This window comes from Prionailurus bengalensis, chromosome D2, assembly GCF_016509475.1.
Source record: "Prionailurus bengalensis isolate Pbe53 chromosome D2, Fcat_Pben_1.1_paternal_pri, whole genome shotgun sequence".
Classification (NCBI taxonomy): Eukaryota; Metazoa; Chordata; class Mammalia; order Carnivora; family Felidae; genus Prionailurus; species Prionailurus bengalensis.
The window spans coordinates 87,243,787-87,268,166 of NC_057351.1; the positions used below are offsets into that span (position 1 = coordinate 87,243,787).

At 60.9% G+C, this 24,380-nt stretch overlaps 1 protein-coding gene and 1 long non-coding RNA gene across 2 annotated transcripts; both read left to right on the top strand.

Annotated features, from left to right (window-relative positions):
• The first annotated feature begins 1,593 nt into the window (after positions 1–1,593).
• Positions 1,594–2,865, top strand: LOC122493563. The gene is made up of 2 exons (XR_006299926.1): positions 1,594–2,183; positions 2,578–2,865. It is a non-coding gene; the product is annotated as an uncharacterized LOC122493563 (long non-coding RNA).
• A 15,431-nt stretch (positions 2,866–18,296) lies between these two features.
• Positions 18,297–24,099, top strand: LOC122493415. Its single transcript, XM_043597964.1, has 2 exons — positions 18,297–18,465; positions 22,452–24,099. Exon 2 carries the CDS (start codon positions 22,520–22,522, stop codon positions 23,363–23,365), a length of 846 nt encoding a protein of 281 aa, XP_043453899.1. The 5' UTR covers positions 18,297–18,465; positions 22,452–22,519; the 3' UTR covers positions 23,366–24,099.
• The last annotated feature ends 281 nt before the right edge of the window (positions 24,100–24,380 follow it).

Genomic DNA, 24,380 nt, shown 5'->3' on the forward strand with positions numbered 1-24,380 from the left:
GCCTGGTCCTTGCGAATGTCTGCTGGCACGCACCCAGGGGTGCAGGAGTCAGCCAGGACTCAGAGGTGCCTGCCCAGGTGGTCTCTCCACCTGTCCTGGCTCCTCCGCAGCTCATCACAGCCTACCCAGGAATCTTCAGGTTATGTCATTCTTGCTGACCATCCCCTGCCACAGTAGGGTCTCAGAAACCTATCAGTGCCACTCCCGAGTGTGTGTAGTTTAAGCTACAATAGAAGCCATTTTTTTTGAGGTCATGCAAAAGAAACGATTATCGGGTCTTGAGATGTGGCAGAAAGAACTGAAGTTCCTGGGGTGGAACCAGTCAGAGTGATGCTTCTGCCAGTGAAGAGAGGGAGCAGGAAGTCCTGAGGGCTGGGCCCCTGAAGAGTGGCCCAGGAGGACCCCTGACAGGGAAGAGGGCAATGGCACACCCCCGGAGTGCTGGGGGGCGGTGCACGGGCAGCACAGGCCCCCTCCCCCGTGGGACCCCCACCTTCATGCAGGAAGCAGCCCCAGTGGGGCCCTGAAGCGCCAGCTGGCCTTGGCCCTCACCCCGTGCCCTCCTGTTTCTCCCATCTTAGCAGCGGGCCGGCCTGAGGGCCAGGCTCTGTCCCCCGTTTCAATGGGTCCCACAAGAGCAAGAAAGGCCTCATAAAGGAATACTGCACGAGCGTCTAGATTTTGGCACTAGGACTTACTACCAAATCTCTGCCTTGCAGAGTCACTGGAGGTTTTGGGAAACTCGTCCCTAGGGTAAGAGCGTTCAGCTCCTCTCACGTGAGCCCCCGACCCTCAGGCTCAGAGCAGAAACCACAGGAAGCCGTCAGGGTAGGTGCTCACTCCTGTCTGGGACCAGCTGAGGATCAGTCCTGGTCCGGGCAAGCCGTGCCGGGCTGCCTTTGCGCAGTCCTTGGCTTGGGAAGGGGTATGGGGAAGCTGGAACAGAGAGAGGGCAGAGGCCAGGGCTGCGGGACAGGAAGGGGCCCCAGGACCCCGGGGTAGGGGCCACGGTGCCCCTGGGGAAGGGGGCAGGGGACCCGCGGGGGAGGGGCCACGGTGCTCTAGCACACGAACCAGGTAGAAGGCTGGGGAGTCCGGGGCGGCAGCGACTGTCAGGTCAGCGTTCTCCTGGGTGTTAAAAAGGCCCACCCAGAGCCTAGGGGACCCAAAAGCACGTACTGTTGGGGCCATTTCTGGAAAATGCAAACTGGCCCGAAGGTTTGTCTGGGGAAGAGCCCTTTGTCAGGACTCTCTGGCCGGGAAGGAGCTGGCGGGAAAGGCAGGAGGCCTTCGGGACGGGCTGTGGGGCTGTCAGGACAGCGGGGCGCCTGGAGGAGAAGGCCGAGGCTGGGGCCTGGGGGGGGCGCCCTGGGCCCATCTTGCCTCCATGTGGTCTGTGAGTGCGCTCTGCGGACTTGGGAAGCCCGTGGAAATGCGAAGGAAGCAACAGAGGAAGTGACAGCCTGGAGGGTACCCCCCACTTCCCTCCCCTTCCCTCGTCCCTCCTCCTTCCCCCCTCCCTCCTCCTTCTCCGCTCCTTCCTGTCCTCCCTCCCCCTCCCTTCTCCTCCCTGCTCTCCCACTCCCCCCCCCCCCCCCCAGCGGAAGACGAGGGAAGGCCCTGGGCAAAGCCACGGGTTCAAGGCCTCACGCTTTCCTGGTGCTGCAGGAAGAATGGGCGTGGGGCTCTTCCCCTGCTGCCGAACCCACCGCTCACCCATGGGGGTGGGGAAGGGGAGTGGCGTTCGAGGTGGGGCCGCCCTGGCCCATGCTACGCAGGCTTTTGGACCTCACGGCCGGCCGGACCACACGGCCGCTGTTGGGGCACCAGCTCAGTAGCAGGGGTGAGGAGGGGGTGACATCCCAGACCCCACCCGGGGAGAGAAAGCGGGGTCCTCCTGGGCCTGGCCCCCACCCCTCGGGAGTTAGAGGGTCTTGTGGGGCTGGGGCCACGTGCTCCTCTTCCCCGAAGCCTTCGCCCCGCCCCCCCCAGCCGCCCGGACCGCCCCCACCCCCCCTCCACCGCGGGGCCTGCGGGAGCCCGGAGCACCTTGACGAGTGAAGGTCGGATCTAAGTTTCTGTCTGTGGCGCCGGCCTGGGGCCTCGTCTGGGCTGAGCAGGATTCTCCCAGGCGTGCCCACACAATGCGGAAGGAGTGTTCAAAGGACCTGAATAAACAGGCGGTACATTTCGGGGACAATGGGCAGCCGCGTCTCCAGGCGGGGAGGGACCTCTGGAATCCGCGGTCCCGTGCTCCGGGCCGGGGACTGCTGCGCTTTGTGCGCCGGGTTAATGAGCTGGAAAATACAATTGCGCTTCCCTGGCTGTGAAAATCGCTTTGGGGGCAACCGAGTCACTTAGCTGCCGGGGGAACCGGGACTTGATTTCCTTTGTCCTGAGGACCCAGCGCGTCCCTGCGGAGGCCACGGGCTGGGGGCTGGGCCTCCTCCCAGGAAGACCCCAAGCAGGACAGGCTTCAGAGAGACTGAGCAGGGCCAGGAATCCCCAGGGAAGGACGAGGTTTTAAAAACAGACAAAACAGCAGACACCTATTCTCCTACCTCTCTTATCTTCCAGAGCCTCACCTCTTTTGGACCAGAGGAACGTCCCCTTCCCCTTGTTGAGCCGGCTATGAAGAGGCCACTGTCCCTGGAGGATGGCACTGGAGCCCTGGACCAGGCTCCTGTGTATGGACACTGGGAAGCTGGGCAGGCAGCCCCTGCCCGGGGAAGTCTGCTGGGCCAGCGCTACCCAAGAGGCCCCAGGACTCTGATGGTCACTTGAGACCTTGCTCCTTGCTTGGCCAAACACCATATTCACTGCGTCATAAATGGCCCAGGCCCACGGGGCATGTTGTTTTGGGCAGACTGTGGAAAGTTTCTTAATCATTTCCCAGATACGGGGTCATGAACGTTTAATTTCTGAGCCACACAGACACTTCTGTAATAATTCTCTCCCATCTTTCAGGCTCACCCAGTGTGTGGCTTTAGATGTTGATGAAGCTTTTGCAGGCTTGATTCTGTGGATGGTGGGGGTCTTGCTGGTTGATGGTCTGTGGAGACAAGCCCTGGGGATGGCGGGCTGTGCTCAGGGCCAGTCCACGGAGCCTCCCTGCTCTCTGCTGCAGATGAGTCTGACGCCACCAGCACTCCACCGAGGGGCCACTAGGCAGTGGCCTCGCGGGTCCTGCCGGCCTGGAAATCAGGGCTGAAACCCTGATTCCCAGACTTCATTCCTGTGGTTGCCAGCAGCCCAGAGAAGCTGGAAGTGGTTTGAGGAAGGCCTGTAAATCCCAGGGGATGGGGTCTCAGAGGAGCCAGGGTTGTCGAGGGGCACTGGCCTCAGACGGACAGCCATGGAGTAAGAAACACGGCCAGTGTGCAATCCTTGAAAACCCCTCAGCTATGGGAAGAGGGGAAGAAATCCCACGGCTTCAAGGGCGGACGTTTTTCCTCGCTGAATTCTCCTCATTGAAGTACGTTAATTTTCAAAACAAACGCAGCCTCAGTTTTGGTAATTTTCCAGGCGCGGAGTTTCTGTTCTAGACAGAGGCCCTCCACGGAGTCCTGCACATATGCCTGTCCTCCCTGCAGCCACGACGGCCAAGCTGCTCACATCTCTGAGCCCGCTGGGCGGAAGCTTCTGGGGCTTGTAATCCGGCCTGATCCTGCCGGCCTCAGATCCCTGCAGGCCCAGAGGAAGGCCACACACAGCAGTCCCAGTTGAGGCTGGCCCTGGTGACAGGCCAGAAGAGCGGTCCCCTCCCTGAGCCCTGAGCCCCTCAGGACAAGTTGACAGGTGGATGGGCTGGGTGGGTCCAAACCAGATGAGAGATATTAGGGTTCTTAGGGGGTATTCTGGAATTCTGGTTCATACAGAGCACTGCTCCTGCCTCAGGAAGTACATGAAAAGGCGTGGGGTCTCCAAGCTGACCACTTCCGTTCATAAAAATGGCAAGTGGGAACGGTACCCCAGTATGAGAGTCGACCAGACCAGCCCCAGAAAGAGGTGGCCTCCTTGGCCCTCCCTCAGTGCCCCAGCCCATGCTTGGTCAAGGGGAAGGAGAGCCTTGGGCCACTTGGGCCCAGTCTGTCCTCCACAGGGGCCTCTGGGCAAGGCTCAACCTCTCCAGGGACAGAGTAAATGAGGGGCATTGAGAGACCAGTCACCCTAGTGCACTCCCCACATTCAGGGAAGACATTAGGGTAGGGAACACATCCCCCAACAGCCCTCAAGTCACTGTGGCAAATAGAGGGGCATCGGGTGTGTGGTTAGGAAAACGCAAAGTGTGAGATCTGAGCAGAGACTCTAATGCCAGGGGTGTTTTGGGGACAGAGGCAAGGCCAATGAGGGTGGCACTATGGGAGGGGCCCAGAAAGGGGAATAGGATCTTGGGGTCATGAAAACTGATGTTAGGAGCATGGGTTTTGTTGTAAATAAAGGGGGGAAGGGGTGTGTAGGCTCAGGCAGGAAGTTCAGGTGGCCACACCAGTAAGGTAGTTCTCTATTTGTGCCTCATAGGCTATGCCAGTGCTGGTGGCGTGGCCTGGGGGACTGATGAGACCTTAGCAGGACCCCCACCCCTCACCCTCAGGCAGGGAGGGGGACAGGGGGGCTGCATTTGGGAGTTCTGCAGAGAGATGTAGGGGCCTTGGGTGTTTTCTTCTTGATCAAAGACACCAGGGAATGAGCTGTGTGCATCTATGGACAATTCATGGCCCAAGAATTGTTAAGTTTGAAAACAATCGAAAATGGAGGGTAATTGACAATCTAGAATCTAATTTAATCCTGGTCTAAAAGACCATTTAAGGCTGACGTTTCTGGCAGTGGGTCTGACTGCCTACTTTCTTCTGCAGTCCTGGAGGCGGGGAGGCGGCTGGGCACGTGTGGACCCTGGGCCTGGGCTGCTGTCTGGCCCCTGCTCGGGTGGGCAGTCTCGGGTGGTGACGGAAAACCAGGATCTCTGCTTCAGGGATGCTGTGGCCACAAGGGCTCCCCTGCCTCAAGTTCCCCTCCACGTTCCAGAAGAGGCAGCTCTGGCTTCCCCAACCAGGATGGTGATGACCGGAGCCTCACACACCCCCAGCACTGGCCCCAGGCAGGCACTGAGCCCTGGGGATGTTCAGGCTGCAGTGCTGGGCCTCCTTCACCACCTCCCAGGGGAGGATGGGAGCCCACCACCCGCTTCCCTGCAGGAGCGTCCTGCAGTGCGGGACCAGAGAGCGCCCAGAGATGACTGGGTTGTGGCCGGGCAGCAGGGCCCAGCTCCCGCTGGACGCATGCACCGGCCACACTTGAGCGCTCTGGCCGCCCCGCTGGGACTGTTGGCCTCCAGGCCCGTGCCCCGAGGCCCCTTTGTCATGCACATGAGGGCGCTGAGGCTGAGAAAGGGTCCCCTTCAAACACCGAGTCCCCGATGAAGAGCACTTTTCTTTCCCAGTCTGCGGGCTTGGCACATGCCTGCTGTTTCCAAGTGGCCTCTCATTGAAGGGGCCAGCTCCCCCATTCTTTGTCCCTCTAGGTGCCCGGCTGACAGCCCCTGGCAGCTGCTGCGCTTTCAAAGGCTCTATAGAGCGTCTCTGCAGGTGAGCCCTCCTGCCAGGGGGCTCCCCGTCAAAGGCTCTTTGAGACGTCACCGGGGAGCGGGCTCTGAGCGTGTAGCTGCTCACAGCGCCGGCACAAAGGCCGCGCCACTCAACGGGCGACCCCGTCGCCGCCCCGCCCGCGCGCGCTTCCGTGGGGAGGGGGCTGCCAGTCCCGGGCCTCGCGGTCCTTCCCCAGCTCTCCCGCGGCCCCGGGCCTCCCTGGCCTCCCGCCGGCCCGGGGTAATTGCTCCTGTGAAGCCCCCGGCCGGCCTGCGGGCGTCGCGGTGCCCTGAGCGCTCCCACCCAGCGCACGGGGCTGCTGTCTGGCCGCCGGGTTCCAGCTCCTTTTCAACTTTATTAAACCGGGCCCCGCGCCGGGAGGGAACGGGGGAAGGGAGGGAGCCGCTCCGCCCCGCTAGAGGCGGCCGAGCAGGGGAGGGGCCTGCGCCTCCGGGAAGCTCCGCCCCGCCCCGCCCCGCGCCCCTCCCGCCCACGAGTGGGGGCAGGGTCCCTGCCTCTGCCGGGTCGCTCACGACCAGCAGTCCTCGGGCCCCATGGCTACCAGGTGACACTCTGTAGGATTCACCAAGCAGCCCCGTAGCCCCAGGCTGCACCCCCCCCCCCCCCAGTGCCAGGCTGCACCCCCCAGCCCCAGGCTGCACTCCCAGCCCCAGGCTGCACCCCTTAACCCCCCAGCCCCAGGCTGCACCCCCCATCCCCCTAACCCCAGGCCGTACCCCCAGCCCCAGGCCACACAAGGGGTTTTCTTGCCCTGGGGTTTGGGTTGGGGCTTAGTCTCCAGGGGCTCTGGGAGGTCAGGCAACACTCTCAGGGACTGAGTCATGTGGTAAAGAGCACAGGGGACACCTGCTGACAGGACTTGAGTGAGTCCTCAGACAGATTTTTGGAAACCCAATGGTCACTTGTCACCCGCGTATCCACCCAGGGCTGGGCAAGCAGGCAGCCCTGGGTGGGGCCCAGTCTCTTGGACTTCCAGCCCCTTGGAATTTCCTGGGCCTTCCAACGGTGGCTGCTCCAGAAGCTTCTGCACAAGTGCTGCCCAGCCCCCCCAGCCCAGGAGACAGACGCCTCTTGCTAGCTCAAAGAATGGAGTTTCCCTCAGGCCAGTCCTGAATCCCTGCCCACCCTGTCCTCTGCGCGGGATGTGCCCCTGCCCACTCTCCCACGCTGCTCTCCTCCCTACAGCCTCTTCACAGGCCACTTCCCCCCACCACTCAGGTTGGACTCAGGCTCCAGTGACCTCCTAGGCAGACATCAGATCCTGGCTGCTCAGAACAGCTAACTGTAGTCAGTGATGGTCGCCATCTTCCTGGTAAGAGTCAGCCACGCTCCCTTCATGGACCCAGGAAGGATGCTGGGGTCTGGGGTGGGCTTGTGTGCTGGGGCGCATGGCAGCTCTTCCCAGACCTTGGAGCCCACTGGCCTTTATGGAGGGGTCTGTGCCTGTCAGGCCAGCTTGGCTGGCCAGTGGAGCAGAAGCCCCTGGGTCCTGGAATCATTTGCCAGCGGCTGATTCTTGTTTGCTGTGTCAGCTGGGGGGGTGGGGGGGTGCGGGGGACGGCAGGGCAGGTGCGGCAGGAACAAGTCTGGTCTGTGCGTCCCAGCACGCTTCTCAGAGGCCGTAGCTGTGGGCACACCGCTCCCACTTGAACTTCCAAGGGAGGCTCCTGGAGCCCTTGTTCTGCATCAGGGTTACCGGATGGCTCTCTCGAATTTCCTGGGTTCGCTCCTGTTTGCCCAGGTCCCCAGGACTCGGGTCTGTGGGACAGATGGTGTCCATTAGGCTGACGCGGCCCAGGGGACCCCGCTGCCATAGCCTATCAGTAGCCCACACCCGACTGGCCTCCTGGGAGCCAGCCCCTGATTGCTCCTTCTCCCCTGAGCGGGGTGGGGGCAGGGCAGCTTTCGAGAGGCCCTGCAGAGTGGAGCCTGCTCGCGGGGCCTGGCGCCTGGGATGGCGTCCCGCTCACAGCTTCCGGCTTCCGTTTCCCCTGGGCCTCGCTTGCTAGCTGCAGGTTGGGGTCTTCCTTTCTCTTCCTCTTTCCTTCAGCTGAGCGTCACAGAACGTGGGTTCCAGTCACCGGGAAGGCCTCCCAGGCAGTGGCTCTCCCCTCTCTCCACACACACCACGCACTGGCCGCTCGGGCGAGCCCGGGGACCTTGCAGGGCAGCGCCCTTGCCCCCACTTGCTGTTCGGGGCCTCTCTGCCTGGCCCGTTCCTCTGCCCAGGGTGGGGGCCCCTGTATGGGGTCCCCAGGAGGTGGTTCTCAGGTCTAGCACCAGCCTCCACCTTGAGTGGATCCAGGCCCTGGATCAGAAGGGGCCACTTGGCTGCAGGCGCCTCTAAATCTGGGCCCCTGGGGCACGCGGCCACCGGTGAACTTCAGGCCGACCCGATGAAGGCGTACCAAGTGCTGACCGTCACCCTTGCCTCCTGTAGGGCCTCCAAAGGGACTGTGGCTCTTGGGTTCCTGGCTCCCTGGTCCCCACCCCCACAGCTGTGGCAGCTCCCCGAGGGAGCAAGACCACCTGTGCCCCCCATGCCAGGCCATCACCTGGAACCCAGGCTCACCTTAGCCCCCTGGCCCCACAGTCCCCTCGGGCCCCCTTGTGTGCTCAGCCCTGCCCCATGTCACCTTCCCAGGGAGCTCTCCCCTGGTCACCAGTGGCCACATCCCCTGTCCTTCTCAGCCCTTAGGACCACTTGTAGGATGAGCCCTCTCTTTTCTCTGTCTCCCGACTAGAGAGGATGTTTCTGTGCTCACCAGGTGCTCCTCGGCATGGAGCCAGAAAGTGCTCAGCAACCATGGGTTGATGAATGAATGTTGAGGGTGGTGGGCACTCAGACCATGCTGGGCCTGGGGCACCTGTCTTCTGCCCAGATCCCTGGGAGCCTGTGGGTGGCAGGAAGCCCAGCTCTGAGGATGCTCAGCCCCTGTACGCAGGGTAGGGCTGGAACGTGCGACACCCCGTCCCTGGGACACCCCCGCCCCAGGGTCTGGTGGAGCCGTGACCAGGAGCTGCTCTGACCTGCCCTTCCTGCCCTGCTGTGGCCGCCACTGGACTCGTGGCTGGCCGACCAGCCGTCTCCATGGGTGTGGTGGGGGGAATGTCCCCCTCTTTTGTCCCCTCTGTAGTCTATTGTCCCCCTCGGGGGGCATGGCAGCTGCCTGGCCATTCCTGGTTCCTTCTCGCCCGGCTTCCGACCCTGACTGCTATCGAACTCCAGCACCCAGAAGCACTTTCTTCCACGGAGACCCCTCCCCAACACGGATCCCTCCCCAGCTCCAGCCACGTGGCAATGTGAGGCCCACTCCCCCAGGCTCAGGTGCACGACCTCAGCTCCTGGGCTTCCGGGGAACAGTGTTCAGAGCACAGCATACGGACCTCAAACGGTTGGGGGAGCCTCAGGGGCTCCTGGGGCCTCAGGCCGGGCCCTCCTCCCCACAATGGCCCCCTGAAGGGCCTGGCTGGGGACTCTACACTGTCCTGCCCAGGCCCTCGGGGGCTTGGAACCATCCTGTTTTAGGAGAACCAGACCCTGCCTGGAGGGCCCATAGGTGCAGGGACTCCTGATCAACAGGTCCTGCCTGAGGAGGGTGATCTTCTCAAGTTTACCCACCTCCACTGGCCCCTCCATCACTACCTGGTGTCCTGTAGATGCAGCCTCTCCTGACCGTGTGGACAGCCCATGACAGCAGCGTGTCTGCTCGAGCAAGAGACGGTTGTATCGCATGTATACTTAAAACACATTTGGCAACAATTAATTAATATATTATTAATTATATATAAATCGTGTCATAAAGCATGGCAGGTTGATGAAGCTAGATGCATGCAGCCTGGCATGGCTGACCTGTGGTGACCACCGGAGGCCCCGGGTCAGCCCTGTGTGTATGCCCACGCCTCTCCCTGTGTCTCCTGCTCCCGCCCCGGCACCAGGCACACTGTGGAAGCCCGTGTGTCAGGCAGGCCCCCCTGGTCTGGGCTGCTCAGGCCCCTTCCTCCCCAGGGCGGTGGGCACGCAGCTGAGGGCCTCGGTCTGCCGATGCTCAGAGATGATGCAGTATGAGCCCCACACGAGGCTCGGAGATGGGCTCACACACCACCTCATGTGCCTTGGGGAGAGGGAACTTTGTCGAACGATTTCCTTTGAGGTGGGGCGAGGCCAGGCCGTCCTGCCTCGGACAACAGCCAGCGTCGCGTCACTGCAGTCCCAGCTTGTTCGTAAGGATGTGGCCTCACCAGCACCCTGAGCCGACAGGTCCGTGCACCCCCGGAGACAGGTGCTTCCCGGGAACCAGGTGGGCATCGGGTGGCTCGGGCTCCAGGCAGGGGCAGGGGACATCCTCCAGTAGGGCATGGTGTCCTGGGCTGGGGGCTAGTCCCCTGCCTGCTGGAAAGTGACCCTGTGGGCCAGCCCTGCTCTGCTCTTGCTCTGAGGTCCTGAGCTGCTGTGCCTGAGGGCACCTGACCCTGGCTCCCCACCTGAGTGTCCAGCTGCCGGCCTGGCTGAGCAGAGCAACTGAGGGGTCCTGAAGGCCCCCGTCCCTGGACACGCAGACCCAGAAAGACACAGAAGGAGCATCTGGAACCAGCCTCAACAGCTGTCTGTCCTGGGCTCGGGGACAATCTGGGCAAGGAGACGTGGCCCCTGCTTGGCCTCTCCACCCCGCCTGAGTCTGGGGGCTGGCTCTCAGCCGGGCCTGTTTCCAGACCCTCTTCGGGGAACAAGCAAGGGAAGAAAGGAGCATCCAGGTCTGCCCTAAACTAGCGAATTACCACCGGGACCATACAGCCACCTCAGGAACCCTACTGTGCCACCGGAGGGGGGAGACCAATTAACATGGACACAGTTTCTCACTGTCCCGGACAGCCAGCCACAACCCCTGCACTGCGAGCTCTGGGGCAGGATCTCTGTCCTCTGTGTGAGCCATTGTTCTCCCTTTGGAAAGAAGTCAAAAGTCAAAAGAAATGTTTTGCTGACACGGAGCAGATGTGAGCTTTTCCTCGGGCTCAGATGTGAGCGTGAGGGCCCTGGGGCCTGGCCTGTGCAACAGAGCCCAGTGTCAGGCCTGACTTGTGGTCTCCTGGCTCGGGAGGTCACTTCCTGCCACTGGGGACACTGCCTGCCGGGAAGGAGGCACCTGACCTTGGTCACTGGGGTAAGATGGAGACGCCCCAGGCTTTGACCTCCCGAGGGCATGTCAGAGAGAAGGAGGGGTGTCAGAGCAGAAGCAGACACGATGCCTGGGTGCCTTTGCTCCTGAGTTGGGGGACGGGAGCCCCAGAGCCCTGTGTGCCCAGCACCAGGCTGCAGGCCCAGAGTCTGACGACACGTCCCCGCTTATGGGGATACTGAGCCCAGAGAGCATGGGGTTCTGCCAGCCAAGCCAGAGTGGGGACAGGACCCGGCTTCCCCACACGGTAGAGCCACCCCAACCTCTAGAGTGACGTACACAGCAGGGGTCAGGACCCAGTCGGGGTCGGGGAGCAAGGCAGAGCGGCTAGTGGAGGCTGGGTCTGGGAGGGCGTGCCCTCGTGTCCGACTGGACCCACACCACGCGCTCCTTGGCACAGAGTTCAGCTTCGGAGGAGGCAGACGTGTTTCCCCTCTCGCTGGTGTGGGGGAGGGGCAGAAACACCACGGGCAGGTGTGCTGGCCTCACGCGGGGCACTGACCCACCAGGCTCTTGGGGCGGCTGTCACAACGCTTTCTGTGCAACAGGAGAAGCCTCATGGGAATCACCTGATTTCCCTTCAGGGGCCCCGCCCAGGGGAGGACTAGTGCCGTTTCCAGCTCTTTCTTTTTGGCTTTTTTAAGATTGAGTTTGGACTCAACCTAGACGCAGGCTGGCGGCGTTCCTATGGCATTCGAGCCTGGCAGTCTGGTCGGTCAAACTGCCCAGCGGTGCATCTGGACTGCGTGGTGCCCACTGAAAAGGAAAGCCTAGAATGCTCACTGCCCTCTGACCTTCTGCCCGCCCCGTCCCCCCCCCCCCCCCCCCCCCCGCTCCCGCCGCCATGCCTGCCCTCCTTCTGGCCCCACCCTCAGACTCAGGGCTATCTATATACATTCACATGGTATCTCAGTGGGGCAGGAGATGTCCTTGAACCCTTGCAGTGAGTCCTTGGAGAGGACTCCCCAAGAGGAAGGACCAGGGGCCAGTGCGGACAGGGACCCCTCAACCTCAGGCCTCCTCCTGTTGCCCGCGGCCGTGACCTGGGTCTCATGGCTGTGACCACATGGTGCCCCCACTGCCCCCGTGGCTGTGGCAGGCAAGGACACCTGGCGCCCCGAGTGACCCCAAGAACCTCGGCCAAGCTGGCCCAGACTGTGGGCTGCCTGTCCTCTACCACCCACCGGGGATCCCAGCACCCAGGACCCCCCTTGGCAGAAAGCTGGCACCTCGCCTGCCGGCTGCTGGACAGGAAATGTCTGATGGAGGGCAGAGTGGCGGCATCCTGCCAGGACTTGAAGTGAGAGAGGAAGTGAGAGCCGGGCCCGGCCATGCACAGCCGGAGCTTCTGTTGAGCCACTGTGGAAGGGGGCACACGCCCCAGGGCCTGCTGCGCATCCTCGGGGACCCCCTCCGGCCAGGCTCTGGGACGGCCACCTACCTGGGGCTCTCTGCATTCTGGGGCGCAGGTTAGCCTGGAGCAGGGCTCCCGCACAAACTCTGATGCCGGTCCCCGCAGGCCCCTCTCCACCTGCCCCCACCAGGCATGGGCTCCCCTGCCGCCCCCACATTAGAGGCCTTGGAAGGATTCCTTCTGGGGTGGGTGGGGCAGACCCGGAGCTGCACGCAGGAGCGGGCATAGTCCTGGTGTGGATGACCCATGGCTGGGCGGCCTGCCGTGTGCAGGGCTGACCGGAGCTCAGTTCTCTCTCCCTCCCTACCCAAACATCGCTGCTGCTGGCCGGCCAGCTGTGCTGGGGTGGACACAAGGCCACCACAGACGCTGTCCGGCCAGGTGGGGCCTGTGAGCCAGGAGGCACGTGCTGGGGGCTGCTGGGGAGGGTGCGATGCCGGTGGGGACCTGACTCACAGGCTAATCTGGAAGCAAAGAGGGGAAGGGTGCCCAGCAGAGGGGACGGAGGCTTGGCAGAGTGGGGACACAGAGATGGAACATTTAGCGTGGCCAGAGCCCTGGGGGCGGTGGGGCAAAAGAGGAGCAGCTGCTGGAGTCAGCAGGGTCCCCCCCACACCAGGGGAGCCCGTTGCTGTCCAGACACTGTTCAAAGAGGCTCAGACAGCAGCAGCCAAGGTCTCCAGTCCAGCCTTCATGAGAAGTTAGGAGAGGTGATGGGTGGCCAACCTCAGGGGAGAATGGTCAAGGGGGATGGGAGGCACTGGGAGTAGTGTTGGCTCCCTCCCTGGTTTTCCAGGGTTTTCCAGGTCAAAGGGGGAGGGGGGTCAGAGGATCATCACAGTCCCAGCCCTGAGCTGGGGGGCGGGGAGTGGTGGTGCAGGTGCAGGGGCTCTCACGGCTCTATTTCCAGAAAACACGCCCAGCTTGGCCCCGGGCAGGTGGCACTTGCCCCCCTGGGTGACCCAGCTGCATTTCAGTGTCTTCAGCACCTCTCCTCCGCCGGTGACTAGAGCTTCCGGTCTTTGCTTACAAGTGGGCGGCCCCAGCCCCATCATCCCTGTGCCATCTCGGTTACTTTTAGTTGAAATATAATACACACATAGCCTAAAATGCACCATTTCAAAGTATACATCTCAGTGGGTTTTAGTGTATTCACACAGCTGTGCCACTGTCACAGGGACTAATTCCAGAACATCTTCATCATCCCCATGAAAAACCCCATCATGCGTTAGCTGCCGTTCCCTACTCCCACCCACCCCCAACCCGGGCCCTGGCCACCACAAAGAGCTTGTGCCCCCACAGCTGCCCACAAAGGGCCTGGTGTCCTAAGATCCCCCCAGGGGCTGCCCAGTCTCCGGCTCACGGTAGATGCACTTGAGAGCCATTTGTCACCTCCAAAACTGAGGTTGGAAGACCCAAACCCCAGCAGAGGCTTCCTGGAGTCCCTGTGTCACCCCTCTCACAGCTTCCCCACGGAGGACGTCTGGCTGGATCTATGAGATGTCACATCCCTCGGGGCTTGGGCCCCTCAAGGCAGCTATATGGGGATCCAGGCTCAGCAGTGACAGCCCAGACACTTCTTCATCCTAGTTAGGGGTGCCCACCCTACCCAGGGCCATGCCACGTCCTTCCCTCCCCTTGAAGAGCCTACTGTCCAGGATGAGGTTGGGAAACTCTGCAGGCTGAGCCTGGGTTAAGACCACAGGGCTCCACTCCTTAGCCCTATTCCAGCTTTCAAAACTCACCTCCCCAAACACGCCAGGTTCATGTACAATACATGTGCAGCAGGAGCGCACGCACACCATAAACACGCACATACACACATGCCCCTCCCCACATAGATGCATTCACAAACACGTATCTGTCAGTCGCTGAGAGGAAAGCACCTTTCAAGCCCCATTCTGAAAACGGAGTGTCAATTTCTCCTTTTAATTTTGCCAAGTTTTATTTTACCAAATTTGACACCGTGTTATTAAGTGCTTATAAGTTTAAAATTATTATATCATCCTGGTGAGTTGACTCCTTATCATCAAGTACTGATTTGTATTGTCTCCAATAAAGTGCTGATGTCGGGCGGCTGCGGGGCTCGGTCTGTTGAGCCTCCGACTCTTGATTTTGCCTCCGGTCATGATCTCACACTTCATGGATTTGAGCTCCATGTGGGCTGCTTGGGGTTCTCTGTCTCCCTGTCTCTCTGCCCCTCCCCCGCCCACTCTCGTTCAAAAATAAGCATTAAAACAAATTAAGTGCTCATGTTTAGACTGTCTAATATTCACACAGCTACACCAGCTCCTTTTCCGTTAATGGCATTTGCTAAGTATGTTTTTCCCATCATTTCACTTCCAGCTTTTCATCTTCATGTTTCAGGTGGCTCTCTTGTAAACAGCTGGATTTTACTCGTTAGCCTGCTGAAAATCTCTTTTTGCCGATATGTTCTTATATGTAATATAATTACTGATAGACATCATTGTGTGATTGTTTTTGTGCTATTTATTGTTCCACTTTATCTTTGCTTCTTTTTTCTCCTTCTCTGATTTCCTTTAGATATTCTTTTGAAAAAGAAATTATCCCCCCCCCCCCCCCAGTAGTTTGGAAGTCGAACACAGTTTCTATTGTCTATTTTTGTTTGGGATATACTGTGTTTTTTGAAAAGACAGGTCCACTTTTTTCATCAATTCTGAGAAGTTATGAGCTGCTACCTTTTCAGATATTGCCATTTCCCTATTTTCTACCTGAAACTCCAATTAAAATTATGTGTGACCTCGTTGTATCTCTTGGTCTCCTAACCCCCGCTTTATATCTCTTATCTCTGTCTGTATTGAGTTCTGGATCATTTCTTCAGCTGTTTCTTCCACATCCCAACCTGTTTTCTTCAGCTGTGTTTAATGCTATTTAACTGAGTATTTAATTTTCAAAAATATACTTTCTTTCTTTCTAAAAGTTCCATTTTATTCTTTTCAAATTTCTCTATTTGTTTTTAATGCATTTTGATGCTATTTTGTGTTTTCAATTCTTTTATTTCTGCAAACAAATTTTTTAATGCTTATTTATTTTGAGAGAGAGAGAGAACACTAGAGGGGAGGGGCAGAGAGAGGGAGAGAGAAAATCCCATGCTGACAGCACGGACCCTTTAAAATAAAATTTTAAACACACACTTTATTTTTAATATCTTTAATTCCATTTTCTTTTTTCTTTTTCTTTTTTTAATCTGTTACTCTTAGAAAATCTCATTTTTATTTTTTAAAAATGTTTATTCATTTTTGAGACAGAGAGAGACACACAGAGTGTGAGCAGTGGAGGGGCAGAGAGAGAGGGAGACACAGAATCCCAAACAGGCTCCAGGGTCTGAGCTGTCAGCACAGAGTCCGACGCGGGGTTCGAACCCACGAACTGTGAGATCATGACCTGAACCGAAGTTGGACGCTTAACTCACTGAGTCGCCCAGGCGACCCAGAAAATCTCATTAAAAAAATTGTTTTTTATTTGAGAGAGAGAGAGAGAGAGAGAGAGAAAGCGTAACCAGCATAACTGCTGGTTCGGACAACGTAACCCTTCCACGCTTCACCCAGAGCATCGGCAGCAACTTCTGTGGCCACAGGCTCCTCATAAAAGGTATGGAGTCTGAGTTCCCCATTTCTGGCAGCCGGTAGTCGGGAAAGTTCATCCTGGAGCAGCCCGCCGCCTCCCAGATGCCACCAATTCCATTTTCCGAGCATGGTTTCTCTAATTCCATTTTCCGAGCATGGTTGAGTTTGTTGCTTTGCGGCATCTTGCTGGCGGAGACTGTCTCCTCTCCTGTCCCGTAACCGTGGCGTTCGTGTCATGTGGTTTCAGCCGTGGGAGTCCTGTGCAGTCTGGTTTGAGAGCTATGTTCTTCTAGAAGAGACTTCACTACTGCTGTGGGGACCCCAGAACCACTCATTTGCTGAGCCACACAGCAAATGAAAACCCAACCCTCTGCGTAGCTATGTGTGTGACTAAACTCCCAGCTGGGGGTGACAGGCTGTAGAGCACCCACAGGGTTGTTTTGCTGTGGGGGATTCTCTGTCCGGTCCGGCCCCTCTCGCGACACCAGCCTTTGGGGGCCCAGCCTCCTGCGGCGACCCCCCTGCCGGCTCTACCCTGGCCTGGCTTGGCGTCCCGTCTTCTGACCTCGCGGGGTCACTAGAAGCCGCTCTTGGCCCCTGTGGTGGCAAACGCACGTGGGCCGCTGCAGCCAGGCCGTCGTGCTCCCCTCGGGGTTCATCTCCCTTCTCCCTGGACACTTGTGTGCTCCTGTGCAGCCAGGGAGGTTCCAGACTTTCTAGGTGCCTTTTTGTGGAGGGCCGCACTGAGGAAGGAGGGCCCTGCCTGCCAGAACGTCCAAGAGCTTCAGAGAAGCTAGAAATCCTGATCGGTCAGCCAACTTCCTGCTTTTAAAGTGTGGGCAACACGTTTAATAAAACAACAACAAAACTCCCAGGCACTCTGGGTCACACAAAGCCCCCTGCAGCCTTGCGTGGCCAGAGACCTGTCTCTGACCTCAGAGAGGCAGTGTCTGTGCTTTCTGGCTGAGCCATCTGACATTCTGGGGGTTTAAGGGTCTGTCCGAAGGCCACATGGATAGTAAGTGGCAGAGCTTGGGTCACATGGAGCCTTAAAAGTTTGGTTCTTCCTTGATCGGTCCAGCCCCCCCCTCAGACGCTCGACAGCCTCGGGCTGGGAAATGATGGGATCACCAAGTGACGGGGCCAGGGCCAGCAGGACCACCCCGGTGAGATGGAGCCCCGCCTCTGTGTCCCAGCCCTGCACATTCTGGTCTCCAGTGTTGGGAGCACAGACTTGCTTTCCAGACCGTCCCCGCTAACATGAGGGCGGGGGGCCCTAGGATGCCAGGATGCAGTCATGTGCAGACTCATCTCTCCCACCAGACCGGGCTCAGGGGTGCACAAGGGCTGACGGCTGGCCCTTGGATGCACTAAGGACTCGGGAGTCAGGTCTGGCCGCAAGGACAGGCTGGGGGTCAGTGCTAAGCTGGAGGCCCTGAGTGTGTCTGCCCGCGTCGGCCTGGGGAGCTGGGGTGACATCACCACCTGGACTCTGGCCAGCAGCCTAACGACCACCTTCTGAGCCCCACACCTGCCTTCTTGCCACCTTCCTCCAGCACAGGGTTCTCTCCTCCCTCTGCTCTCCTCTCCAGCCACCAGCACAGGCCCAGGATGACCGGGGCGTCCCTACCTGTGGGAGGGACGACCCTGCCTATGGCTGCTCCTAGAGGCAGCTGTCCACGGCCCTCTTCCCCACCCCCCCCGCCCCCCTCTTCTGCTCTCATTCCTTCCCCCCACTTCTAGGGCTACCAGTCTTGTAAACAGAGCTTGGATAATCAGTAAACTGGAACCAGGCGCAGAGAGGGAGGAGGGAGGAGGGTGGTACTTTGCTGCGGGTTGAGCAATGAGGATACAGACAAGTGAGGAGCGGGGACGGGCCCAGAGAGCCTCACAGCTCACTGGGAACCTCCCAGAATGCCGAGGGCAGGGCACAGAGTCAGGAAACCAGAGCCCAGGCAGGAGCGGGAAGCAGAGCTTCCGGCAGAGTCGGAGCTGAGGTCCGGGGGAGGCAGTGGGGGTGGGGTCTGAACTGAGTGGGGTGCAGGGAAGGAGGTCACTCCCCTGCTCCGAGTTGTGGAGAGCTTTGTTAGGAGGGAAATGTTGCCTGAGCCACTGACCAGGCCCCAAGGACCACTGCCCACGGCCCAGAGGGTCCTTGACTGGTGATGGGGAGGGAGGCATGGGGGCCCCCCCTGCCCTGCCCACCCACTAGGGTCTGCATTGAATAGCCTTGACCCTTGACTAGTGACCAGGCTGAAAGGAGCCCTGGAAGGGGTGGGACGGTCACCTCCCTTGGAGAGGTCCTCAACGGCTGGAACCTGCACCGACCCTGTGGCCCCAGCCCACTCACCTCCCGGATTCCCTCGCGTGTCCAGACCGCCCTTTTCGGTGCTGGACGCCCGATGGCTTGCCCGGAGTGGGGGTGGAGGGGGCGGGCCGAGGGTGGAAGGCGGGGCGGGACTGGGATTCCCTCCCCCCGCCCCCTCCCCCTCCCCCCCCCCCCCCCCCCCCCACCAGGAGCAGGGCCCTGCCCAGCTTGGTCCGTGGCAGGAGCTGACCTCTCAGACCAGACCAGCCCAGCCCCAAACTGGAACTCCGGGGTGGGGGCAGAGGTCCCGTGGTCACGATGCTCTGAGACCCCAGGGATCCGCGGGAATCCCCCCGCCCATGGCGCTGAACCGGTAAGGAGCAGAGGGTCGTCTGATAGGGAAGCAGAGTTCACAAGGAAGGTGGGGGGATGGGAGGAGGCCAGCCTTTGAGCCCCACACCCCCCACTTCCCCGATCCCTCCAGGCTTGGGTTTGGAGCCCCGCGGTCCGAGCTGGGCCTGGGCTCAGCGGGGCCCCCTCAGGAGAGGCCGGTGTGTGAGTGTGCGGTGTGTTAAACACTCGCGGTGACCCTCTTTCTTGCCCTGGCTGCCTCACGGAAATGAGCTCTGGGACCAGCACCGCCCGCGGAAACGCGGCAGTAACGTGGGGTGGGGGTCCATGACCGTGCGGGGCGGAAGGTGGTGGTCCTCAAGCTACAGCCTGGACCCAGCCAGGAATGCAGCCGAGAGGAGAGGGCTCCGGTTAGCACCCCCACCTGCCCGAGGGCCCCCTCCCGCACAGCCCTTCCAGGAGGACCAACCGCAGCCTTTGGCTTTGCCCTGAGTGCCCGGGAGTCATGCCCCAGCGGCCCGACTCCTGGGCCCGGGAGCCCGGAGCAAAGAGCATCAGAGCAAAGAGCAGCGGTGTGTCCCGCCTCCCAGGGGCTCAAATAGCTTTCCCTGGATCTACTTCCTGCCCTTGTGTTCCCAGCCTGGCCAGCTTCCCTCCCCCTTCTTCCCTCCCCCTCCCCCCCTCCTTCCCTCCTTCCCTGGCGCTTGCAAGGGGAAACTACCCCTGGCCCCCATTAGCCCCCCCCCCCCGCTGCTCACAGGCAGGGAGGCCAGAGGCTTCTTTTCATTGGGTAGCGGACACCCCAGGCCACCCTTGCTTTTGAAGACTGGGTGTTGGTGAGGGGTGAGTGTCCCTCCGACTGGGGGGAGGGGGGGCAGGATGTGCAGGGAGAGGTGAGCCCCTCAAAGGATTTGTTGTTGGGAAAATCTCTGTCCTCCGAAGGCGGTATCACTGGATGTGCCTGCCCCTCAAAGTTCTGTTACTCCAGGCACGATCTCATCAGCTGGGCCTGTGGCTGGTTTTTCTGGGGGATTCTGTCCTCAAAAGGCAGACCCCTCCTCCGTGCCTCTTGGAGTGGTTGCCAGCTTGTGCTCCGAATCTGTGGTGACACATCGCAGGCCCCTGGTCCATGCGGGGTGTGCCAGCCTCACTGGCATCATCAGCACCAGGCAGCTTCATCAATTCTGGGTGTCGCTGCTTTTCCAGGAACAAAATAGTCCGTGAGGGACTGTCTTCACCAGGGGGGAGTTCAAATAGCTATTTTCTTAAGAGATCACATGCACGTGATGGCTCAGCTCGGAGAGGAGCCTTTGGAGACACACCTTTGGCCCAGGTGGGAGGAGGTCTTGGAGGGGGACGGGGCCCCCAGGGACCCAGATGGCTTCTCCCTTGGGTTGCTGAGTAGAACTGGTGAAGGGGCCGGTGCGAGGTGTGGGTGGGTTTTGGGAAACCACCAGGAGGGCCGCAGCTGGCTCCCAGGCTGACCCTGAGAGGGCAGGAACAGGGGAAGTCACCTGAGCCCCGCGTGGCTGTTTGGGCAGGGTCGCCCAGCAGCTGGGGCCTCCCCTTCCTTCGAGGATGCACTCCCACGCCCCACCCTGGCCAGACCTGCTCGGGGAACTTGCCGGGAGGCACCGGTCACCCGGCCCTCCCCGTCACTCCTTCCAGCTGCAGGGCCTGGCCGGGCGGCCGGCAAGCCCAGCGGCCCCGGCAGAGGGGCCTTGTAAGTGCCCAGCATCACCATCAGACAGACTTCAAGAGCTTCCTGACCATCTTGCCCCTATTTCCAGACCTTGAGGCCCAGCTGGGTTTCTCAGAAGGGGCAGTGCTCTGCCTCTTCTCCCTGTCCACCCCTCACCCCCATTCTGCACAAGGGGCCTTCCTCAATCTGCTTCCTCTTTTCGGTTTCTCGCTCCTTGTGCTGTAGCAGAGATGCCCCTAGAAAGTATTGGCTGCAAACTTCCTTCTATGTGGGGACGGCACTGGGGGAGGGTCCCCAGCTGCCTCCCAGGCCTCCCCCGGACTGCAGTGAAGAGTGGGCAGCATGGGTGGCCGGTGCTGGCTGGCTGAGACCCTCAATGCCCAGAACGGTGTCTGAGTCATAGCCTTTAACGACGAGGTAAACCAAGCGTGTCTGCCGGGGAAGCGTGGCGCGGGTGCAGGCACGTCCCGGCCGCGTGCACACCCTTACCCACTTTGCAGGCTGCCCGTGGGAGAGGCGGGGCAGCCAGCCCTCCATGGAGGGGGAGCCCTGTGAGACCAGGCTTTCAGATGTGTCCCCCAGAGCCTCGCCCACCTGACGTTCCGCTGTGCCACCTGGAAGCGGGGGTGGTGGTGTGGCGATGGTGCCCACGCAGGAGGGCTTGCTGGCCAGGAAGGGTGGGCACCGTGGCCCCTTACAGAGGCTCCGGCTGTGCTGTGCTGGCCGCGCTACGGGAGGAGCCCCTCGTCAACACTGTGCGGGTGCCTTCTTCCCGACCAGCTGGTAGAGCGAGTAGGGGTGGGGGGCCCCGTGGAAGCAGGGGGTGGGTAGCCGGGCTTCCCCCACCTCCATTTCCCAGAGCTGCTCCCTGGTCCTCCTCTGGGCTCTGCTGCCCCTGCTCACCGAGAGGGGACGGGTCTCAGCTGGGAACTTCCTGGCAGAGTGGCAGCACAGCCACTGACCAGCTGCCACATGGGGTGTGCAGGGCTCCAGGGGGCGAGGCCCCTCGGCAGGGCTGCCAGCCGGTCGTCGGCACGTGAGAGGGTCTCAGCAGCGAGTGCTCTGTGGGCCTCCTGGGACACTAGCGGACAGACCTCTGGTGGCCGCAGTTCAAGCTCTGTTCACTGAGTTGGAGCATTGGGATCTCGATGTGAGGGTCTCGGGCAGCATGGAGAAAGTTCTAGTGCTTCCTGAAAGTGTGTCTGCCCTTCCTAGAGCAATAGAGCAAACGTTATAGAGGCGGACCCATCTTAGTCTGCTTGGGCTCCAGAACACAACACGACAGGGGCGCCTGGGTGGCTCAGGCGGTTGAGCGTCTGACTTCGGCTCAGGTCGTGATCTCACGGTTCGTGACTTCGAGCCCCGCATCGGGCTCTGTGCTGACAGCTCAGAGCCTGGAGGCTGCTTTGGATTCTGTGTCTCCTTCTCTCTCTGCCCCTCCACTGCTCATGCTCTGTGTCTCTGTCTCAAAAATAAACGTTAAAAAAAAATTAGGAACACAACACGACAGTCTGGGGGCTTCAACAATAGACAGTCACTTCTCACAGTCTGCAGGCTGGCATTCTGGGATCTGGGTGCTGGTGTCATGGCCACCTCCTGGCTTGCAGGTGGCGCCTTCTCACAGCATCCTCACTGGTGGCAGGGGCGGGGTGCTGTCTGAGGGTCTCTTTATAAGGGCACTAACCCCATTCATGGGGCTCTACCCTTATGCCCTAATCATCTCCCTGTACCTGTACCTGGGGGTTAGGGCTCCGACAAATTCTGGGGACATAAACATTCAGTCTATAGCAATCCCTCAGGACCAGTAACCAGGTGAGCCACAACTGAAGAGAAAGAAGGGGCTGGAAGATGCGGTCACTCTGTGCCCCGACCCTTTCAAAGCCAATGTCCAGTGGACATCAAGGAAGATGCCCCAGATGAGAACAGCAAGGCTGATTCCTTACAGCGCACCGTATTGGGGGATCCCACGACACTTGGGTGTGGCCGAGACCCAGAGGCAGGCAGGGGAGTGGGAGACTCCACAGTGGAAGGGGGCTCAGGCACCCTGCTGGGGGCTGGGGGCGGGGAGCTAGAGCAGCGGTATCCTTGCGATTGGGAAAGGGAACGTGCTGGCTTTCTCCGAAGGGCCCTGCCTTGGAAGGGGGGCGGGCAGTAAGCAGGAAAGCTGGTGGTTTGGGCCAGTTGTGACTGGGGTCGTTTGTGGCTCTCCGAGCTGTGTGCTGCGGGTTCTCGACCTCAGTTCCGTCTTTGTAGATAGTCCGCTGTTGTCCATCCTGTATCAGTCCGTGTGTCTTGATCTTTTGCAGGCTGAGGGTGGTTTTCTTCTCCGGAGACCGGAGGCAGATTCCCAGGGCTGGATTCCCAGGTGGTGCCCATGGAGTCTGGCCCTGGGGAGGGAGGCGTGGCTCTGGCCATCCCCCCACTGAGGCCCAGTGAGAAGTTCCACCTGTTCGTGAGCTACAGCAGCGTGGACGCCACCTGGACCCACGGGCTCATCAGCCGCCTGGAGGCGGACCTCGCGGGGCTGAAGGTCTGCCTGCACGAGCGGGACTTCACCCCGGGGCGGAATGTGCTGGAGAACATGGCGGAGTGTATCCAGCAGAGCCAGAAGGTGCTGCTGGTGCTGAGCCAGGACTTCGTGCAGAGCCGGTGGTGCCTCCTGGAGGCCGACCTGTCGCTCTTCGGCTCCTGCCTGGAGAGGAAGCCGGTCATCCCGGTCCTGCTGAGGCCCTGCCAGGTCCCGCTGCACCTCAGCCACCTAACGTACCTGGAGGCGGCAGACAGCCACTTCTACCGCAAAGTGGTGCAGCTCCTGCTCTTGCCCAACCACCGCCTGGCCCGCTCCCTGCCCGCCCGGCGCCCCGCCGCCTCCCTGTACAGCGGGAAGAGCCTCCTGACCCTGAACTGCGTCAACAGGGACAGTCTGCCCTCGTGGAAGGTGGGCACCTTCAGCACCCTGGGCGTCCCCGACCCCCTGAAGGAGGTGCTGGAGGACCCTGAGGTGTACAGGCGAGCCGTGGGCATCCTCAACGGGGTGCGGTCCCCCAGGTCCTGCCTCCGCTACCTGGGCTGCAGGGTCACGCTGGCCGTCTTCCTGTTTCTTGTGGCCTTGGCCCTGCTCTCCCTGCCCCTGATCATGGGCTTCCTGGAAAACACCCCAGCTCAGCGCTTCTTCCTCATCTCTGCCAACCTATTCTTCTGCCCCTCTTCTTCGTGTTAGGAGTGAACACCCTGTGCTGGTTCAGGAGGTTCTCCAAGAAGATGATGCAGGAACTGGTGCTCAGGGTGGGGGAGGCCAACCTCCTGCTGGCGCCCCACTCGCTGCTGATGGGCTGCGACACCATGAACAAGCTGCACTTCGTGTACGTGCTGCTGGGCGACTGCAGGCGGGTCTTCCTGGAGGCGGCGGAGGGCGAGGCCCTGTTCCGGGAGGCCCTGCTGCGCTTCTCCTGCAGCTACGCCTGCTGCGTGGCGCACGCGTACTTCCCCGCCTGCGACGAGGCGCACAGAGCCCGCGGCCACCTCGAGCTGGGCCTGTGCTTCTGCCAGTTCGTGTCCTTGCAGCTGCAGACGCGCCAGGGGCGTGAGGTTGACCCCGTGTGACGCCAGCGCCCCCCGTCGGACGTCCGGCCGCCCCTCTGCCGGCCCTGCGGACCAGGCCTCGATGAGGTGCGTAGGGGACCCTCCCCTGTGGCCCAGACCTTCGCCCGCAGGCCCCACACCAGCCCGAGGACCCCGCAGCCTGCTCTGAAGGCAGATAGGGGCTGGGGAGAGCGGCAGGCTGGCCTGTGACCCCAGGTGTCCTCAGGACGTGGCCTGCTCCTCCGAGGAAATGCTCACTGCCTCTCTCTGGACGGCTCGTTGGCGTCCAGGGGCCGGGACAGAACCCGCGGGCTCGTTGTGGCCCCGCCCTGAGCAGCCCTTCCAGGCACCTGCCCCTCAGACTGGAGCATGGAGGGAGGCCAGGCCAGCCTCCAGGACTGGGGGCCGTCCGCCCTTCACCGCCAGGGCGACACACACACACATAGACACCCACACACCCCCCGCCTCTCCCGCCCCTCCCCCCCACTGTCTACCCCGAGGGCCTGTGGGGCCGCCGCCGCCATCCCCGGCCCCAGGAGGCCTCCGTTCCTCCTCAGCGTGGACACCCATCAGACCTGGGGCCGCAGCGCCACCTGCTGGTGCCGTGTCCTCCATCCGGAGATCAGTGCCTGGCGCAGACGATCTTCCTCCCG

Coding starts and splice junctions, on each gene's coding strand:
- LOC122493415 (XM_043597964.1), top strand. CDS start 22,520: ATGGAGTCTGGCCCTGGGGAGGGAGGCGTGGCTCTGGCCATCCCCCCA.